The following is a 17361-nucleotide window of genomic DNA, read 5'->3' as shown; positions in this document are numbered from 1 at the left end:
ACTGGTTCCATGCTACCGACATGCTGAGCATTTCCCCACATGTACTCTCTCCTGCACAAGTGTTCCAACTGGTTTCTAAGTGTTTTGTCTGGCACAGACTGAGGGCTATCTCCCTTCCCCCTGTTTTCTATAGGAACATAGGAAGTTGCCTTATATGAGTCAGACCACTGGTCCATCTAGCTTAGTATTGTCTACACAGACTGGCAGCAGCTTCCCCAAGGTAGGGCTGAGAGAGACTCCTGCCTGTTATCTTGGAGATGCCAGGGTCCTGGGAGGGAACCTGGAACCTTCTGCATGTAAGCACACAGATGCTCTTCCCAAAGTGACCCATCCCACAAGGGGAATATCTTAGTCTTCCATTCAACCAGGGTGGTTGAATGCTTAACAAAGGGGACAATGCATGCTTGCTACTACAAGACTAGCTCTCCTCCCATAGCACAGTGGTAGAGTTCCCTTTTGTGTACAGAGCATCCCAGGTAGGGTTGAGAAATATTCCTGTCTGAAACCTTGGAGAAGCCACTGCCAGTCAATACAGACAATACTGAGCTAGATAGGCCAATGGTCTGATTTGGTATAAGACAGCTTCCTATGTTTCTGTGGATCTAGAGTTTAGCTACAGGCTAACCCTAACCCTCCCTCCTTTAGGTGGAGTCTCTTCGGGGTTGGGACACAGAAGTCACCCCACAACTCCTGGGAATGCAGCTAGGACAGACCAGAAAGCCGAATCTCTTTTGGAAGGTCGCATTTCACCAAGGCACTACTAGGAGTATCCTCCCTAATGTCCACCAACGTCCATTGCAGTCCAGTCAGCTTGATGACCTCCCAAAGGAAAGGAGTACCGCGCTTCCCAGCACAATACGGTGGTCTGTGTTCCAGCCAGTCCCACAGCAGAACTGCGAGCGCAAAGCTAGGACCTTGAGAACAGCTCAACCCCCTCAACCCGTACAGTACCCCTCCCCTTTAAAGGATCTCTGTACCACAGCATCCCCTAGTGCTGAACGGAGGGAATAGGGGGCAGCTACCGCGGGAAAGAGCGCCCTCCACTTTGCTCCTAACAAACACAGCGCCCCCTAGCAATGGTGAGCCAACCGGATGCGCAGCAGGAAGAAAGAGACCCCCCTGCTTCCAGGAGTGATGGTGACCCGACCCCCGCCCCTTTCCTACCAGCCAGCTCCCCACGAGAGCCAGCTCTCCCTGCTTACCTGGCTGTCGCTGGTGCTAACGGCGGCTCCTCCGGTCGAGAGTCTCAGCTCAGCCTGAACTGGGCTTCTTCCCTCCCCACTCCCATTTCGATGGTGAGGGGCCGGCACATGCGGCCAGGGGCAGCCAATGGGGAAGCGGTTGCCTCCTCTTTGGTGCTTAGCAGGCGAGGCAGCCGCTCCAAGTGCGGGGGGCAAAGAAGGGATGGACTGAGTGGATCGCATCTGGAGCTGCCTTGCCACACACACACACACACACACCCTGCTTGTCTGGTCCTTTCTTAATCCAACAAAACTGAGCATATCTAATTGGGACAAAGCTTTAGAGAGGTCGCCAAGCGCTGCCGCCGCCGGGGTGGGGGAGTCGGGACTGCTCTAAGGGCGTGCCCCATGTGTGGGCGCGGCAAACCCACGATTTGCGCTACTCCTACATCTCGGGTCTGCGAACCTCTTTTAAAAATTATTCCCGAAATTGCCTACCTGTAGGGCACGCCTCCACCTCGGGGGGCGGGGGAGGGCATCTAGCTCATAGGCGCATTAAAGGGGGCGCCAGCTCCTACCCCTGGATCATACGCCTAATCCACTGAAGGAGATTCTCCTGTACAGCTCGTGTAGGTACGCAGTTGCGTAGCAGTGTGTGCATCGGGCCCGACTAAACTTGATGGACAGGCCTATTGACGTGAGTAGGGGTGCACACTGAAAATGAATGGAGGCCCTGGAGATATACATAGAAAAAAGGCCAATTCCCTGTCTTTTTCTCTCACCCTCCGAACCCAGCTCCACAACCATACCACAGCCGTCCATCTTCGGTGACACAGAGCAACAATCTTTTTGGGCTGTCACAGGACCAAGGCAGAATCACTACTTTGACATGGCCACTTAAGGATCCCAGGGATGCTGAACCTCGAGGTAATGTAGATGCCCAAGAACCCCTTTCTCGCAGCAGCTTGTATGCCCAGACAGAAACCATCTGTCCTGAGGCATTATGGCCATGTGTCACCACCCACATCTCCATCTCCACCAGCTGGGAATACATATGCACAAATGCAGAGGAACTCAGGGCTTGATCTGCAGTGTATCTTACATTTCAAAGTGCTTTACAAGGAGACTGAAAAATACAAACTATATACAGGCATTATATCACCACTAGCCACAGAAGTGCAATTGCTGTTGGAGCAGCCGTGAGCAGTTGTTTTACAACACATATCAGCAACACCATAGGACAGTCTAGTACAGCAAGTTGAGCCACACTGGTGTTTCCCTGCCCAGCCCGCATGGGCAGCGCCAAGGAGTGAGACCCAGCCAGAACACTAGGAGTACACACTTCCACTCTTGGAAGACAGCCTGGGGGTCCCTAGAACTGGGCAAGGGCCCTAGCTGGGCCTTAGCCATATCCCAGTGCCAGGGAAGGAGTCTCTGCAAGGCAGAGTGTGATGCTGCACGAGATATTGAAGGGCAGGGCAGGGCGGCCCCACAGCAGGGAACATAAGATTGACTGGAACCTCTGGGTGGCAGGGAGGGACTCATGGAGTAGCTCATATGGCTGTAGTCTTCCCACCAGCGCTTGATGTGGATGGACTTCCTGTCTGGAGCTTTGAGGGAGATGCCTGGGGCACAGATGGCTCTTGGGACTGTGAGGCAGTGACTGCCTCAGAAAGTGGAGTTGCAGGTGTTTCCTCCTCCTCTGGGTCAGGCCTGGAAGAGCAGGGGGCTTTGCAGGAGACTCCGTCTTGTTCAGGCAACTGAAGGAAGTCGGGCAGAACTAGATCCTTTTTGGAGAGCAGCCCACGCTGGTCATTGACTCGGCAGCTCTGTGCCCGGTTCAGCAGCTCCACTAGCCCTGGGGGCAAGAAGTAACTCATTATAAATCTGGCAACCAAATGTAAAGGCTTTACATTAGGCATGTGCCCGAAACATTTCGGAGGTCATTATAAAGGCCTCCGAAACGTTGCGGGGGGGTGGGGGGGTTCTGGCACCGGCGGGAGTAGTACTTTAAGGGCAGGGGAGGGTATACTCACCCCTCCTGCCACATTTCCCCCGCCGGCGCTCTGTTATCTTTAAGCCCCTTGGGGCAGCAGCGTTCCTCCCTGCCGCCCTATTTCCCCCGTTGGCCGGAAGTAGTGAGCGCACATGCCCTTAAAGTATTACCCCTGCCAGCACCGAAGCTATTCATGCATATCCCTACTTTACATTGCAATTCTGCAAATGAAGATCAACATTCTGGACTTTATTTAAAGAGTTTTCTACTGCTCTGCCCTTATAACCAAACAACAAACATATATCTATCTTTATTCCACTTTAATTGTAATGAATCCCTGAAGATTCTTGGGCATCATAGTTTGGTGAGGGAGTGAACGCCAAACTCATAGCTCATAGAATTCATAGCTCACAGAAGAGAACTACAATTCCTAGAGTTCCCAAGAGGGAATGATCATTAAAACCCTTTTACTCTGTGGTGTAGGTATGTCCCATCTCTTTCTTCTCTTGCTTGACTTATTCCTTTTGCTCCACAAAATTCATCTCCTTTCCCTTTCCCTCTTCTTTGTCTTTTACTTCCACTCCTGTTGCATGCCTTATGCTAAGTGTAGATGAGCCATTTCTGTTTATCAGCCCATTTCTTCTCTTCCTTTTAAGTACCTGTCCAAGACCAGAGGCTAGGTGTGTTGAGGCTAGAGCTCAGAGTTCTCAAACTGTTGGACTATAACTCCCATCATCCCCAGCCACAATGGCCTTTGGCATGGGGTGACGGGAGTTGTAGTTCAACAGCATCTGGTGACCTAAGTTTGAGAAACCGTGGACTAGGGTGTAAGTGGGGAAGTTCCTGAGATCAAACTAGAAGATCATTCACATGACTTGGTGGGGCAGTGGGCGGGGGGGGAAGGCTGGTCAAACTTATCTTCTCCCCCCAGAAGAGTGATGGCTTGTTACTGGGAGCATGGACCGTGCTCCCAGATGAACAGCACTGCCGGGAGTAAACAGAGGTTGGGGCTCGTTATCCTGGCCTCCAGGAATCCCACAGCACGCCACGCATGATGCAGTGGGGGGTTCCCCCAAGAGACTAATGTTCTAGGTGCCCATCTCTGTGTCCAGCCGAGGTGGAAGCAGCCCGACTCGCATGCAAGCAAGTAGCCCGGGTTTAGGGAGTGCTTGCTTGGCTAGCAGCTGAGCTAAGAAGCCGGGCTGGGCGGTGCTGGCCCGCCATGATCGGGCCCGGTCCTGGCGGTTCTCATGCACATCCTAACCCAGGCTGGGTGTCCCTAGGAACATAGAAACATAGGAAGCTGCCATATACTGAGTCAGACCATTGGTCTATCTAGCTCAGTATTGTCTTCACAGACTGGCAGCAGCTTCTCCAAGGTTGCAGGCAGGAATCTCTCTCAGCCCTATCTTGGAGAAGCCAGGGAGAGAACTTGAAACCTTCTGCTCTTCCCAGAGCCAGGGGCATAACTACTATTAGGCAAGGGGAGGCGGCTGCCTGGGGGCCCCCATGCCCTGAGGGACCCCCCCAGAGGCAAGTCACATGACTATATATTGTAAAGTGTGTGTGTGTGTGTGTGTGTGTGTGTGTGTGTGTATCAGCGAGAGGCCCATTTAAAAATTTTGTCTCTGGGCCCACTCCAGCCTTGTTACGCCCCTGCCCAGAGCGGCTCCATCCCCTTAGGGGAATATCTTGCAGTGCTCACACATCAAGTCTCCCATTCATATGCAACCAGGGCAGACCCTGCTTAGCTATGGGGACAAGTCAGGCTTGCTACCACAAGACCAGCTCTCCTCTCCCTAGCCTGGGTTAGGTTGTGCGTGAGAACAGCCTCTAGATGTGTTGATAGACAAATTATTAGCCCTGTTGTGCTTGCTTTTTCTTCTGTAAAGAGGTGGGTGTTTTGCATGGTGGGGTAGGGGAGATTTAACCTGTCCTTAGCCAGGGTCCCAATCCAGATCCACATGCATAAAGGGGCAATCTACACATGCTATTTACACAAGAAAAAGCAAGCATGCCAGGGCTAATAATGTGTTGCCACATCTAGTCTGACAAGCCCTTTTGTCAAGGGCAGCCTCTGCAAAGAGTTGTGTAGGATACGGAATCTCCTGCCTTCTGACCACTAGAAATCTCATTCAACCTTCTCTCTAGCTTCTGGGACTTCACTAGGCATTGCCTATACATTTTCAAGCCTATTCTTGTAGCCATAAGGACTAGAAACATTTTAAAAGGAGGAGGTTCCTTAGCATGCTGAATTTTGTGTCCAGTTCAGAATTCCATACTCAGGTGGTGTGGGTGGAAAATACACCGGATCCTGCTAAAGACTCTCCCACCCACTTTTTCTCCCAGCAGAGCCCTGAACCCTCTTACCTTCATCTTACCTCTACAGATACCCCCATCCCATCCCTCCACCTCTTCCTCCTTTGCCAAGGCCTGGCCTTGTTTTCCCTTAATCCCTCTCTTATCAGCTAGTGCCATCTGTAAACATTCTGGGTAGGGATTGTGCCACTTTCATGTTCTGAACAGTATCAAGCCTTTTGTTATCCCTCAAGCAAGTTAAATAGCAGCCGTGCTGAATACACCTTGTATATGTATTTAGAGGGGGTTGGACGAAAAGACCTCCAAGAGCCCTTCCAAACTCTAAAATTCTGTGATTCTATGTTATTGACTAGTCACTTACTTTCTTTTAATACACGTGGTATTTTATTTACTACAGTCTTTCCAGAAGTATTAATTTCTAAGTGACTTGAGAGTTTCAGCTTGTAAACATATAGAAGATCCATTTGTATCAGCACAAACTCTTGAGTGCATTCTGTGGCTAAAGTTCTAGGTTTTTGTAGATCTGAGCAAAGAGGCACCTTTTAAAGTGATGATTCTCTTATATTTAGCGGGGGGAAGCAACTGGCCCTATCCAACCCCAGCATAGCATCCATCCAGTGGCTGTTGTGGTGTCTATTTTATGCTTCATTTTAGATTGTGAGCACTTTGGGGACAGGGAACCATCTTATTTACTTATTTATTTTCTGTGTAAACCACTTTGAGAACTTTTGTTGAAAAGTGGTATATAAATATTCCTAGTAGTAGCAGGTTGACTGAATGTAGGGAATTTGTAAAATGTGAGTAGATACCTTGATGTATATTGTGTGGCAAGCAGCTGGCTTATCCGGGCAATGTCAAACTGTATCCCGGCTACATTTTAGCCTTTACAGGTTAGCTCTACAAGTTGAATGGAAATAGAACAGTACCCATATATAATGGGTGGAGGGAGACATGAATAACTTCATAGTATGGTGATTGTCGTACTGCCATTTGCTTCTTAAAAACAAAACAACCAAACAAAAGCCCTGAAGGATAGATGTGCCCCAGTACTGGAGTATGGGAGTGCAAAAGTTTAACTTGCTCTCTTCGAAATCAAAAGCCCTGGCTGGAACTAGCTGAGTAAATCCAAACATCTAAAAATCCCCACGTCTACAGACCTCTGTCTCCATCCTCTGCATTTCCTAGTTAATAATCCTCCTGACCTCCTTTATCTGGGTTTGGCCCCAAGTAACGTCAGTACCGACATACCTTCCAGGTCATATGTGCGCCGCTTCTGGTAACTCTTGGTGGACTTGGTGAGGGAACAGGACATATCAGAGAGCGATTCAGCCTCAGGTTCTGTCTCTACAGAGCTATCATCCTGGAACCACAATGGGAGAGGGATGATTAAGGATAGAGCCAGCAAAGGGCCAACCCTGTGACCAAGCTGAGCACTACAGTTGGGATGTGCACAAACCTGTTCGGAGGCCCTTTTATGGGCCTCGGAACAGGTTCGAATGAACAGTGTTTCGGCTGGTTTGAAAGTGGGGGCGGGGATACCTTTAAGGGCAGGGAGGGTGCTCTTACCCCACCCATAACGTTTCCCCTGTTGGCGCTGCACTTTAAAAGGGTCCAGTGGGCCAGCAGCGTACCTTCCTGCTGCCCTGTTACCTCATCGGACCAGAAGTGACTGGCCGTACCCGATGCACATGCGCACGTCAGGCGCGCATGCACGTTGTGTGCGTGCGTATGCACATCAGGTACTTCCAGTCACTTCTGGTCCAATGAGGCAACAGAGAAGCAGGGAGGTATGCTGCCGCCTCGCTGGACCCTTTTAAAGTGCGGGAAATGCAGGAGGAGGGGTAAGAGCACCCTCCCCTGCCCTTAAAGGTATCCCCCCACCCCGCCTTCGAGCTGCTCCCTGCCAGTTCCATGCACATCCTTACACTACAGCAGAGGCCTAGTGCATACACACCACAAATGCAGTGATAGAATTGCTCCTGGACACTTCAAATTGCAGATATAAGGACTTCACGACTGGCGGGGTGAGTGGGGGGGATTCTCTGCACATACCAAACTAGCATTATCAGGAAGAAGGCTAGGCCAAAACATTCTCTTCCTTGAAATCTAGCTTTTTGGGGGGCAGGGATTTTTTTAATATACAGGAGCATTCAGTCCTGTTCTTCCCCCAACAGCAGTCTGCAGCAGTACTGTCCAGAGCTTGCTTTCCTACCTCCATGGCCAAGGCTCACCTCACTCTGCTCACAAGAAGGGTTTGCTACGTGACTCACACCAACAGGTTTAATCTCTGCAATAAAACATATGGATATTAGATGTTGGTGGTGCAGGCAAGCAGTGAATCAGACCTGGGACAGGGCTGGAACGAAGGTGGATCATGCATACAACAAAGAAAGAACTGGTGAAAAATAGATCAAGAGTTCCTTCCGGAGCCAGCATGAAAAGGCTGGAAATCCACAGACTGGAATGAGGGAAACATGAACTGACTCTTTTTGAAATTGTTGGATTGAGACAGGGCTGGGTAATATGATCACTGCAATGTCAGTTTTTCAGGGATTTCCAATGGTGCACCTGCCCCTGTTTTGCAAATGTGTGAACCTGGGATTTTTCACTGCTGTCAGGTTGGCAACAGGTGAACCTGACAAAGCTGAGATTGTCAAGCCCACTTCAAAGGTCAGATTTCCTTGTCTTGGCTTTATGTCAGGCTTGCCCATTGCCAACCCAACATGGCAAAAAGCCGTGGGTAGCCCTCTTCACAATATGAAAGTGTGCGCGCCACAGGAATTTCCTGGATTTACAGGAAACTGACATCACTGATCGTGTGAACCTAGTGTTGATCCATGTCTTTTTGCCAGTTCTATGTTTGCCAATGCATTTGGGAATAAGAAAGTCATGGCATAGGAAGAAGAGGTGGACAGAAGTAGGGTGACCACATTTTTTCTGGCAAGGCCTCCCATGTGTTTACAGCTGTGTGACAGGCACACACTCGGCAAAGGCACTTTTTCTATCACTGTATCTCCTTGCTGGAGGACATCTTCAGCTGGTGAATGTTTGCCTATCACACAGCTGTTAAAGGCACAAGAGTCCTGCCCGCCCCCCTCAAAAAGTGGCAAACTTAGTGGCCACTGCCTATATGAATTGGGGATGAGACTGTAGCTTACTGGCAGGGCACATGTGGTCCCTGGCATCTCCAGGTAGAGTTGGGAAAATCCCTCTCTGAAACCCTGGACAGCTGCTGCGAGTCAGTGCAGATATTATTGACCTAGATGGGCCAGTAGTCTGACTCAGTGTAAGGCAACTTCCTATGTTCAATGAGAAGCTATGAGTTGTTGGCCAGGATGATTGTGGGGCCAGGTGGTCTATTGCATGACATCTGCTGGGACTTTCTCCCACAGCAGTTTTGTTTTCTAAGGCACGTATCGCAGCACCTGAGCATATCACTGCCCAGCATGAGGGACTCTTTCTTTGTGTGCCTGCAGTGGCAGATGCCTATTAGTTTTATTTGTCCTTACAGAGCCCCTGGTGGTGCAGTGGTAAAACTGCCGCCCTGTAACCAGAAGGTTACAAGTTCAATCCTGACCAGGGGCTCAAGGTTGACTCAGCCTTCCATCCTTCCGAGGTCGGTAAAATGAGTACCCAGAATGTTGGGGGCAATATGCTAAAAATCATTGTAAACCGCTTAGAGAGCTCAGGCTATAGAGCGGTATATAAATGTAAGTGCTATTGCTATTGCTATTGCTATTGCTATTGCTGCTATTTATTTTTACATTTCTATGCTGTCCTTCCAACACCATGACTTTCTTTTCTTTCATAAGGCCTCCACTTGATGGTGAATGGCTCTTCATCCAATTTGTTCACCATGAGCAAAAGCTGACATACTGCATACTGGCCTGCACCCAACATTGAACAGTCTTATGAGAATTCCAGTTCCTGATCATGGTGAGTTAGTAAGTTGGCCTGTTTACCAACATGGGCATGGAAATAGTTCCAAAATGCAAAGTAGATATGTTCGTTGACTCTCACACTCCCTGACATCCACATGGTAATCATCATTTCCCAGCTAGGGACCAGGAAAGAGACCCTGCTTCATACTGTATAATACTGAGCAATTTTCCATTTCACCCATAAGGGAATGAACAGAGCCAAAAGGCCAGGATCCTACAGTAAATGAGGCATCCTATGTGTCCCTGAGCTTCACATACCTGCATCTGACTCCAGCACAAGCTTCTGAGCAGCCACTGTGCTAACCCTCTCCTCCAGATTCAGAGCATGAAGCTCACCAGGCTGCAGCAGAAAATCAAAGAAAAAGCAAATTTAGCAAACAAATCCAAGAAGCAAATTCAGCAAATACAGGTTTTGTCAGAGATTTATCAGATGTTACTTAAGGACTTCTATGAAGAAGTAGAAGAAATGGTTAGAATTTGCAATCGTAGAGAAGAACAAAAACAATATAGTTAGGGATATAATTATAAAGGTGTTTTGTTTTTTTTTAAAGAAAGAAATTAACAGTTTGGTACTTAACCCCAAATTAATTAGTCTCCTGACAGCCAGTGTGTTTGTTCAAAGCACATAAGTAGAAATGTGCTGATCAGCTGACAGAATGGGACTGGATACAAAAACAAACTTGGGCTCTGCTGATAATGGATAAGCCAACATACTGTAGCAAACTTGAACTCAGCAAGGGAGGCAGAAAATAGATCACTTCATGAAAGACTGGCAGCCAGTGGTTATTTACCTGAAACCTAAACTATGAACTGGGATGCGCCAGACCAATACAAAACTATACGTTTATATTAAATGACTTAAATGGACTGTTGTGTGTTCTAATTAACCTGGAAATTTCAGCCTTCAAAGAATGAGCACTTGGGGTGGGGGAGAATTGTTTTTATTTCTTGTTTGTATTTTCTGAAAACTCAATAAAAGATAGCTTTTATTTAAAAAAAAAGTAAAGTTAGAGGTGGAGAAAGGCCAGGATAGAGGGGCTCCACTCCAGTTTGGATAGGACAGAGTAGGATTATACACATGCTGCTAGGGTAGGGAGCTTCTCAGTAAGGCCGAACAGAAATATCCACACACAAAAAGAGCATGTATACAGGTGAAACTCGGAAAATTAGAATATCGTGCAAAAGTCCATTAATTTCAGTAATGCAAATTAAAAGGTGAAACTGATATATGAGACAGACGCATTACATGCAAAGCGAGATAAGTCAAGCCTTAATTTGTTATAATTGTGATGATCATGGCGTACAGCTCATGAAAACCCCAAATCCACAATCTCAGAAAATTAGAATATTACATGGAACCAAGAAGACAAGGATTGAAGAATAGAACAATATCGGACCTCTGAAAAGTATAAGCATGCATATGTATTCAGTACTTGGTTTGGGCCCCTTTTGCAGCAATTACTGCCTCAATGCGGTGTGGCATGGATGCTATCAGCCTGTGGCACTGATGAGGTATTATGGAAGACCAGGATGCTTCATTAGCGGCCTTCAGCAATTCTGCATTGTTTGGTCTCATGTCTCTCATCCTTCTCTTGGCAATGCCCCATAGATTCTCTATGGGGTCAGGTCAGGCGACTTTGCTGGCCAATCAAGCACAGTACACTGTATACTTTTCAGAGGTCTGATATTGTTCTATTCTTCAATCCTTGTCTTATTGGTTCCATGTAATATTCTAATTTTCTGGGATTGTGGATTTGGGGTTTTCATGAGCTGTACGCCATGATCATCACAATTATAACAAATTAAGGCTTGACTTATCTCGCTTTGCATGTAATGCGTCTGTCTCATATATCAGTTTCACCTTTTAGTTTGCATTACTGAAATTAATGGACTTTTGCACAATATTCTAATTTTCCGAGTTTCACCTGTAGGCTCTCCGATCTAGTGGATCTGCTGGAATGGAACACTACCATGAACTTCATTCTAGGTAAGCAACAGTCTCCTAGCCTACCCTTAACTCTCACTCCTGATGAACTAGGAAGAAGAAGAAAAAAATGGTTGAGATACCATGCAGTGTGCCTCCCATCAAAGAGGGAAGTGCATGCATGGCTCGTGAGCCAGCCAATAGTCCAAACTTACTGCTAGCAGAGGTGGGAGAAACTCTGTGCCCACTCAGCTGTGCATATTCACTGCTGTAGCATAGCAGTGATTATGCACAGCGGAGTGTGCATGCAGCCTCCCTTACCTCCACTAGCAGCAAGGATGGGCTCTTGCCTGGCTTGCAAGCCACGCATCTTACTCTTTGATGGGTGATGCACTGAGCAGTAGACAGGCCATTGTCGCTAATGCTGAGCAACAGATGCTGACAGCAACTGGGGGCAACTCTAAGGCGTAACAAGCAGTTCCATCTCTGAGATCTCAGCACTTAGCAGGACCTGGGACTATCCAGATTCCTTTTACACCACTCATCTAACTTCTTCCAAGACCATTCTCACCCGCCAGAGTTGCACCCGTGTAATATCCAGGCTGTATTTCCCCAATATTGGCTGCAGTGCTTCCCGCAGCTGCTTAGTGGATTTTGCCAGAATGCGGACTGTCTTGTTGATGGGTGTGATGTTCAGTCTGTAAGGAGAAGAAACAACATAAATATCCTCCATGGGCACAGCACTGCCGCCTTGCAGAAGCAGTGCAACCCCATTGGTCCAACTCAGGTGGAGACTAACAATTTTGTGCTGGTTTATGCCAGCAAATTCTAGTTATGAACCCTTGTATGCAACCCATAGGCAGGATCACAGAAAATGAGAACATTAGAATACACAGCAGAAAATGAGCGCATAAGAAAGGGCTAGGATGGCAGTCTTGCGTCTCTCCTGCAAATCACAGCAAAATGAAGCAAGGAGAAGAGAAAAGCACTTGGGCCTCTTGCAGTGAAATCCTAATGCTTAATTCCTTGTGGCACAAGTAAGTGAAATGATGTTTATTTTCCCTTGTGCTTTGGGAAATGAGAGGCAGACGGTTCATTCACATGAGCATTAACTGGATAGGAGAAGGGTCCTACCCAGTTTCAGAAGCTGTGCACTCATCTGGGTACAGCTGCTGAATGAGGAAGGAGGAAAAGCCTTCCTACTCAGTGGGAGGCTAGCTGATGATCACTCATTGGGGCTATTCCCACAATCAGCCCAAATCGGGCTGGTTAACCCGTCTAAATACCCCTCCCATAAAACCGGGTTTGCGGAGCAAGCACTCTGCAATCCTGTTTTTTTTTTATCGTGAGTAGCCATGGCGTGGCTCCGTGCCGTGGCTACTCATGAGGAGACCCCTGGAGGAGAGGCGAAATGCCACCTCCTGGCTCCGGGGGTGTCACCAGCATGCCCTGTGCACTTGGGCAGGGCATGCTGGCGTTTCTGAGGGCCAATCGGCCCCTGCTCCCCCCAGCCCCCACTGGCTCTGTCACAGAGCCGGCAATCATGTGGGCGGCCAATCCGGCTGCCCAGGGCTCCCGCCTGGATCGTCTACAGGAAGAGCAGGCTTAGCCCGATCTCCCCGCAAAACCAGCAAAAGCGGGTCTCACTGATTGTGAGACCCGTCTCATTGTCAGCATCTCTGACCTTGTTTTTCCCTTGCAGTCAATCAACAACTGAGAGCATGCACAGCTTTCAAAACTGGGTAGGTTGCTTCTACCAGTTAAGTGCTCATGTGAATGACCCTAGAGTCTGCTCTGGTACTGTAAGCTGTGTTCACACTGGCTTAGTCAGAGACAATGCTATGTCCCTCTGGGGCTCTAAGGTGAGGTCAGAAGGCTCTCAACAGAAGAACAGGGAGAAAGCTATGGAGATCTCATCCAGTTGCACCTGAGATGCAGCTGGATGTGATCTCCATTCCTTTCACAATGGAAGGGGGTAAGAAGTGGGGTCCCCCAGGAATCTGTACTGGGACCAGTGCTTCTAATTTATTCATAAATGATCTAGAAGTTGGGGTAAGCAGCAAAGTGGCCAAATTTGCAGATGACACCAAACTACTTAGGGTAGTAAAATCCAAAACAGATTGTGAGGAACTCCAAAAGTATCTCTCCAAACTGGATGAGTGGGTAACAAAAAGGCAAATTGCATGCTAGGGATCATTAGGAAGGGGACTTAAAATAAAAAACTAATATTATCATGCCCTTATACAAATCTATGGTGCGGCCACATTTGGAGTACTGCATGAAGTTCTGGTCACTGTATTTTAAGAAGTACATTGTAGAACTGGGAAAGGTGCAGAAGAGGACAACCAAGATGATCAGGGGCCTGGAGCACCTTCCTTATGAGGCTAGGCTACAGCATCTGTGGCTTTTTAGTTTGGAAAAGAGGCGACTACAGGGAGACATGATAGAGGTGTATAAAATTATACATGGAGTAGAGAGAGTGGACTGAGAGAATATTTTCTCCCTCTCTCATAACACTAGAACCAGGGGTTATCCCATGAAAATGAAGGCTGGGAAATTTAGGGCCAACAAAAGGAAGTACTTTTTCACACAGTGCATAATCAATGGAATTCTCTGCCACAGAATGTGGTGATGGTCACTAGCTTGGATGGCTTCAAAAGGGGCTTAGACAAATTCATGGAGGACGGGTCTATCAATGGCTACTAGTCTGGTGGCTATAGGCCACCTCCAGCATCAGAGGCAAGATGCCTCTCCATACCAGTTGCAGGGGAGCAATAGCAAGAGAGAGGGCATGTCCTCACTTTTGCTATGGGCTTCTCAGTCATCTGGTGGGCCACTATGTGAAACAGGATGTTGGACTATATAGGTCTTGGGCCTGATCCAGCAGGGCTGTTCTTATGTTCTTAGATGCCCAGGATAGATGCTAGTGAATGAATGACATGTTGGATTGGGCAATTCAGCCTAGATCTGCCCTGTTGCATCAAGCCCTGAGTGACACCCCACCGAGTCTCCTCTCAGTTTGTCTTTTAAGATAGAGGGACAACAAGGTGAGATGGTTGGTCCTTACAGAGGAAGAGGTGAGGGAAGACGTGGGACATCTGCCTTCCACAAACTATAATTCTCCTCCTTCATAGAGCCGTGTCTAGGTCAACTGAGACAGAGGGAAACTGAGGGGCTACAAAGAATGGCCTGAAGAATCGACAGGCCAGGCTACAAAAGAGTGAAGAAACTACCAAGCTTTCGAATGATGGTTGGCACTTTTTGTTATCTATCTAAGAGAAGAGGACTATGGACCACAGAGGGGCAGGGTGAAGTAATCACTGACCCCACTGGTTCCTTGTTTGGCACTAAAATTCTGTTCAACCTGCTCTGTGAGTTGGCACCTTTTGCTGCTGAATGAACTCCTATCACTAACCTGGCTCATCTGATGTGTAGTGGTCCCCTTGCAGGAAGAAACAAGCCACCTGTTTCATTGAAAACAGGGGGAGACAACATTTCCAAGCCAGCAGCATAAGCACGGGTCTCACATACTGCTAGTCAACCTTCAACCCCCAATTCTAGCCACCTATACCAAGCAAGAATGTGGGAGACTCAAATCAGCCTCAGCTCAACCAATAGCACAATTAGTAGTGAGCCCCATTGAATCACACATGCCCCTAGGAAAGCTAAGGAGACAGAAAGGCTTTTTAAGAAATGCAGAGGGGTTGCCTGACTGGGGCAGGGGACAATAGCCCCATGTTGAAAGGGGTGAAGCAAAGTTTGGCCAACCCAGAGCAGGTGGGGCCTACAGAGATCACACTCACTCAAAGCTGACCATGGTCTCCAGCTTCACCTCCTGGTCCACCAGAACTAAGCTCTCCTGGTTCAGTGCCAGTGGTTTCTGGGGGGAAAAAATCCAAGGAAAGGCATCCATATAAATGTGGTCACTAGAACATTGCTGTACTTTTATATGGATACCTGGCCGCACATATTGGCATTATGATATATGAAGTTATTGTAGAGCTGCTGAAACCAAGGGTACTACTAGAGAAAGGAAGCTTTAATAATACTGCATTAAAAGCATGACATTGTGAAAGAAAATGATCTTGGTGACAAGCCAGGCACCGTGGCGGTCCACTTACATTGGCATAGCAGTGCTTCGCCAACATAAGGGGGATTCCACCCAATCCAATGCTGCTCAGACTGGATTGCATTGCACCCTTGAGAGGTTTTCCCTATGTAAGACTGTCTTTGTTACACTTCTGTGTGTTTTGGTATGAATTACCTGCTGATATGAGTCCATGTATACCCTGCATTATTTTCCCTAGCATTGCAACACACACTGCAGCTTCAAACCCTTCCAGCGTTCCCCATGATGATGCTCAGCATTGTCTAATGACCTCCCAGGATTCCTTTCTCTGGATTTGTGTTATTGTTATTTTGGCTGGGTCATATTTGTCTTTGATACTTTGGAAGAATAGTTTTGATTGAGCGGCAGTTATAACTAGAAAGAGCTGTGGAACAGATGTCTCTTCCAGGAAATCTTGCCTCCTGCCATGAATTCACTGTTTCACAGTCTTAACCCTTCCTCTGTGTATGGAGATAATAATACTTGATGTACCTTACTGATGTACCTTACTGGTTGCACGGATTACTGAGAACAATATATATGAAGTACTTTGAATACTCAAAAAATGCCTTATAAGGGTTTAGATTTATTATTAATTAAGAAGTTTTAAAAGATGTGGCATTCAATAAATGGTTTAATCAGGAAGCGTTTTGATGCTAATCTTTTCTGTAACTGGGAACCTTTCTGAGCTAATTTCATTAGGAATGACCTATGATTACATGCTAATCTTGTAATCGACTATAAGCAGAACAGTATTTGCCTAATACAAATATACCATTGTATATCAAATCTTTCCATCATGGTAGATATCTGGAGCATATCTGAGAATATCAAGTTAAACATGTACACTCCTACCGCGGTTATAGCTGGCCGAGGTTGTAACTGCAGTATCCCCTAACACACGAAACCACGGTTATGGGCTGAAAGCTAATTCCGTTTTGCCCCGCCAAACTCCAGTTGGGCCCTTGGGTTTTCTCCAAGCTTTGCCGCTGACAAAGGCATTTTTGCTGCCAAAGCATTATGCCCGACTGCTGACTCAGCTATAACCGTGCTTTTGCGTCCATTTCCAAACCCCAATCATAGAGGTGGTGGCATAGACCTGCCTGGGGACGTGGCTGCTCCATGCTTTCGGCACTTCTTGCTGGCAGCCACTTGGGGAAAAGGCCATGCCCCCCTCCTGTCAGCTGTGCAGCTAGGGAGTTTGCCAGGCTACAGGGATGCTGCCACACCCCATCCCGGACTGGCCAGCCTGTCAAGCCACACGACCGCTCGGGGCACCCCCAGTTCCCACTCCATCCCTTGCTCCCCCCGCACCTGGCAAGCAGTTGTCCCTCTAATTTTTTTTCATCTCTGTGCGGAATAAGTTTTGTTCTGGGCGGCAGTATGAAGGCAGTGTGTGCGCACGTGCATTCAGAGTGGGGCCTTCCTGATTCAGCCTGAGCGGGATCTACATTGAACTGAGCAGACATCCAAAAGCCTGTGAGCGTACGCACGTGCACATGCCTTAGAGGGAACAGTGCTGGCAAGCGACAGGTTGAGGGCATGGGATGACAGGACGTGCACTCAGTGTTTTGCTCCTCGAGAAGAGAGCAACAGGCATGTATATTCACCAGCACACCACTCCAAGTGGCAATACAAGCAGGGCACCCCATCACGGCGCTGGGGGGGGGCGCAAATGGCTGTGGAGGGGGACACACAAAAAGCAGTTCTATTTTTTTACACAGAAAGGGTGGGGAAGGGGGGCCCAGCCCCTTCCCCTGGGTTGCATACATGCAATATTGGCTGTACCATTCATGAGAAGAACCATCCTGGGTTACAATCAGAATTCTCTTGTGTCACATCTATATAATGACCTGCCAATACAGACCAGGACTGATGACAGGCCATAGAGG

The 17361-nt window shown here is 47.9% G+C and overlaps 1 protein-coding gene and 1 long non-coding RNA gene across 7 annotated transcripts in view; one reads left to right on the top strand and one right to left on the bottom strand.

The window, feature by feature from the left end:
• The window catches only part of RGS14 (regulator of G protein signaling 14), a 40714-nt gene that overhangs the window by 5596 nt on the left and 17757 nt on the right, over window positions 1–17361 (bottom strand). For both annotated transcript variants that reach the window (XM_053297512.1, XM_053297513.1), the window contains 6 exons: window positions 15165–15241; window positions 11933–12059; window positions 9696–9777; window positions 7728–7783; window positions 6745–6856; window positions 2758–3039 (listed from right to left, as the gene is read on the bottom strand). In XM_053297512.1, the coding sequence (XP_053153487.1) occupies window positions 2758–3039; window positions 6745–6856; window positions 7728–7783; window positions 9696–9777; window positions 11933–12059; window positions 15165–15241 (736 nt within the window). The remainder of the gene's footprint in view (window positions 1–2757; window positions 3040–6744; window positions 6857–7727; window positions 7784–9695; window positions 9778–11932; window positions 12060–15164; window positions 15242–17361) is intronic.
• LOC128345497 (uncharacterized) lies at window positions 536–16114 on the top strand. Of its 5 annotated transcripts, XR_008316497.1 has the most exons (7): window positions 539–1295; window positions 1806–1878; window positions 1977–2108; window positions 9309–9432; window positions 11369–11424; window positions 12221–12398; window positions 14496–16114. It is a non-coding gene; the product is annotated as an uncharacterized LOC128345497 (long non-coding RNA). The 5 variants fall into 5 exon arrangements; XR_008316496.1 differs by having other exon boundaries at window positions 536–1295; window positions 1806–2108; XR_008316495.1 differs by lacking the exon at window positions 1806–1878 and having other exon boundaries at window positions 543–1295.

Source organism: Hemicordylus capensis, chromosome 2 (genome assembly GCF_027244095.1).
Source record: "Hemicordylus capensis ecotype Gifberg chromosome 2, rHemCap1.1.pri, whole genome shotgun sequence".
NCBI classification, from domain to species: Eukaryota; Metazoa; Chordata; class Lepidosauria; order Squamata; family Cordylidae; genus Hemicordylus; species Hemicordylus capensis.
Note: the sequence above shows the minus strand (reverse complement) of the source record. Positions and strands in the feature narration are given on the sequence as shown.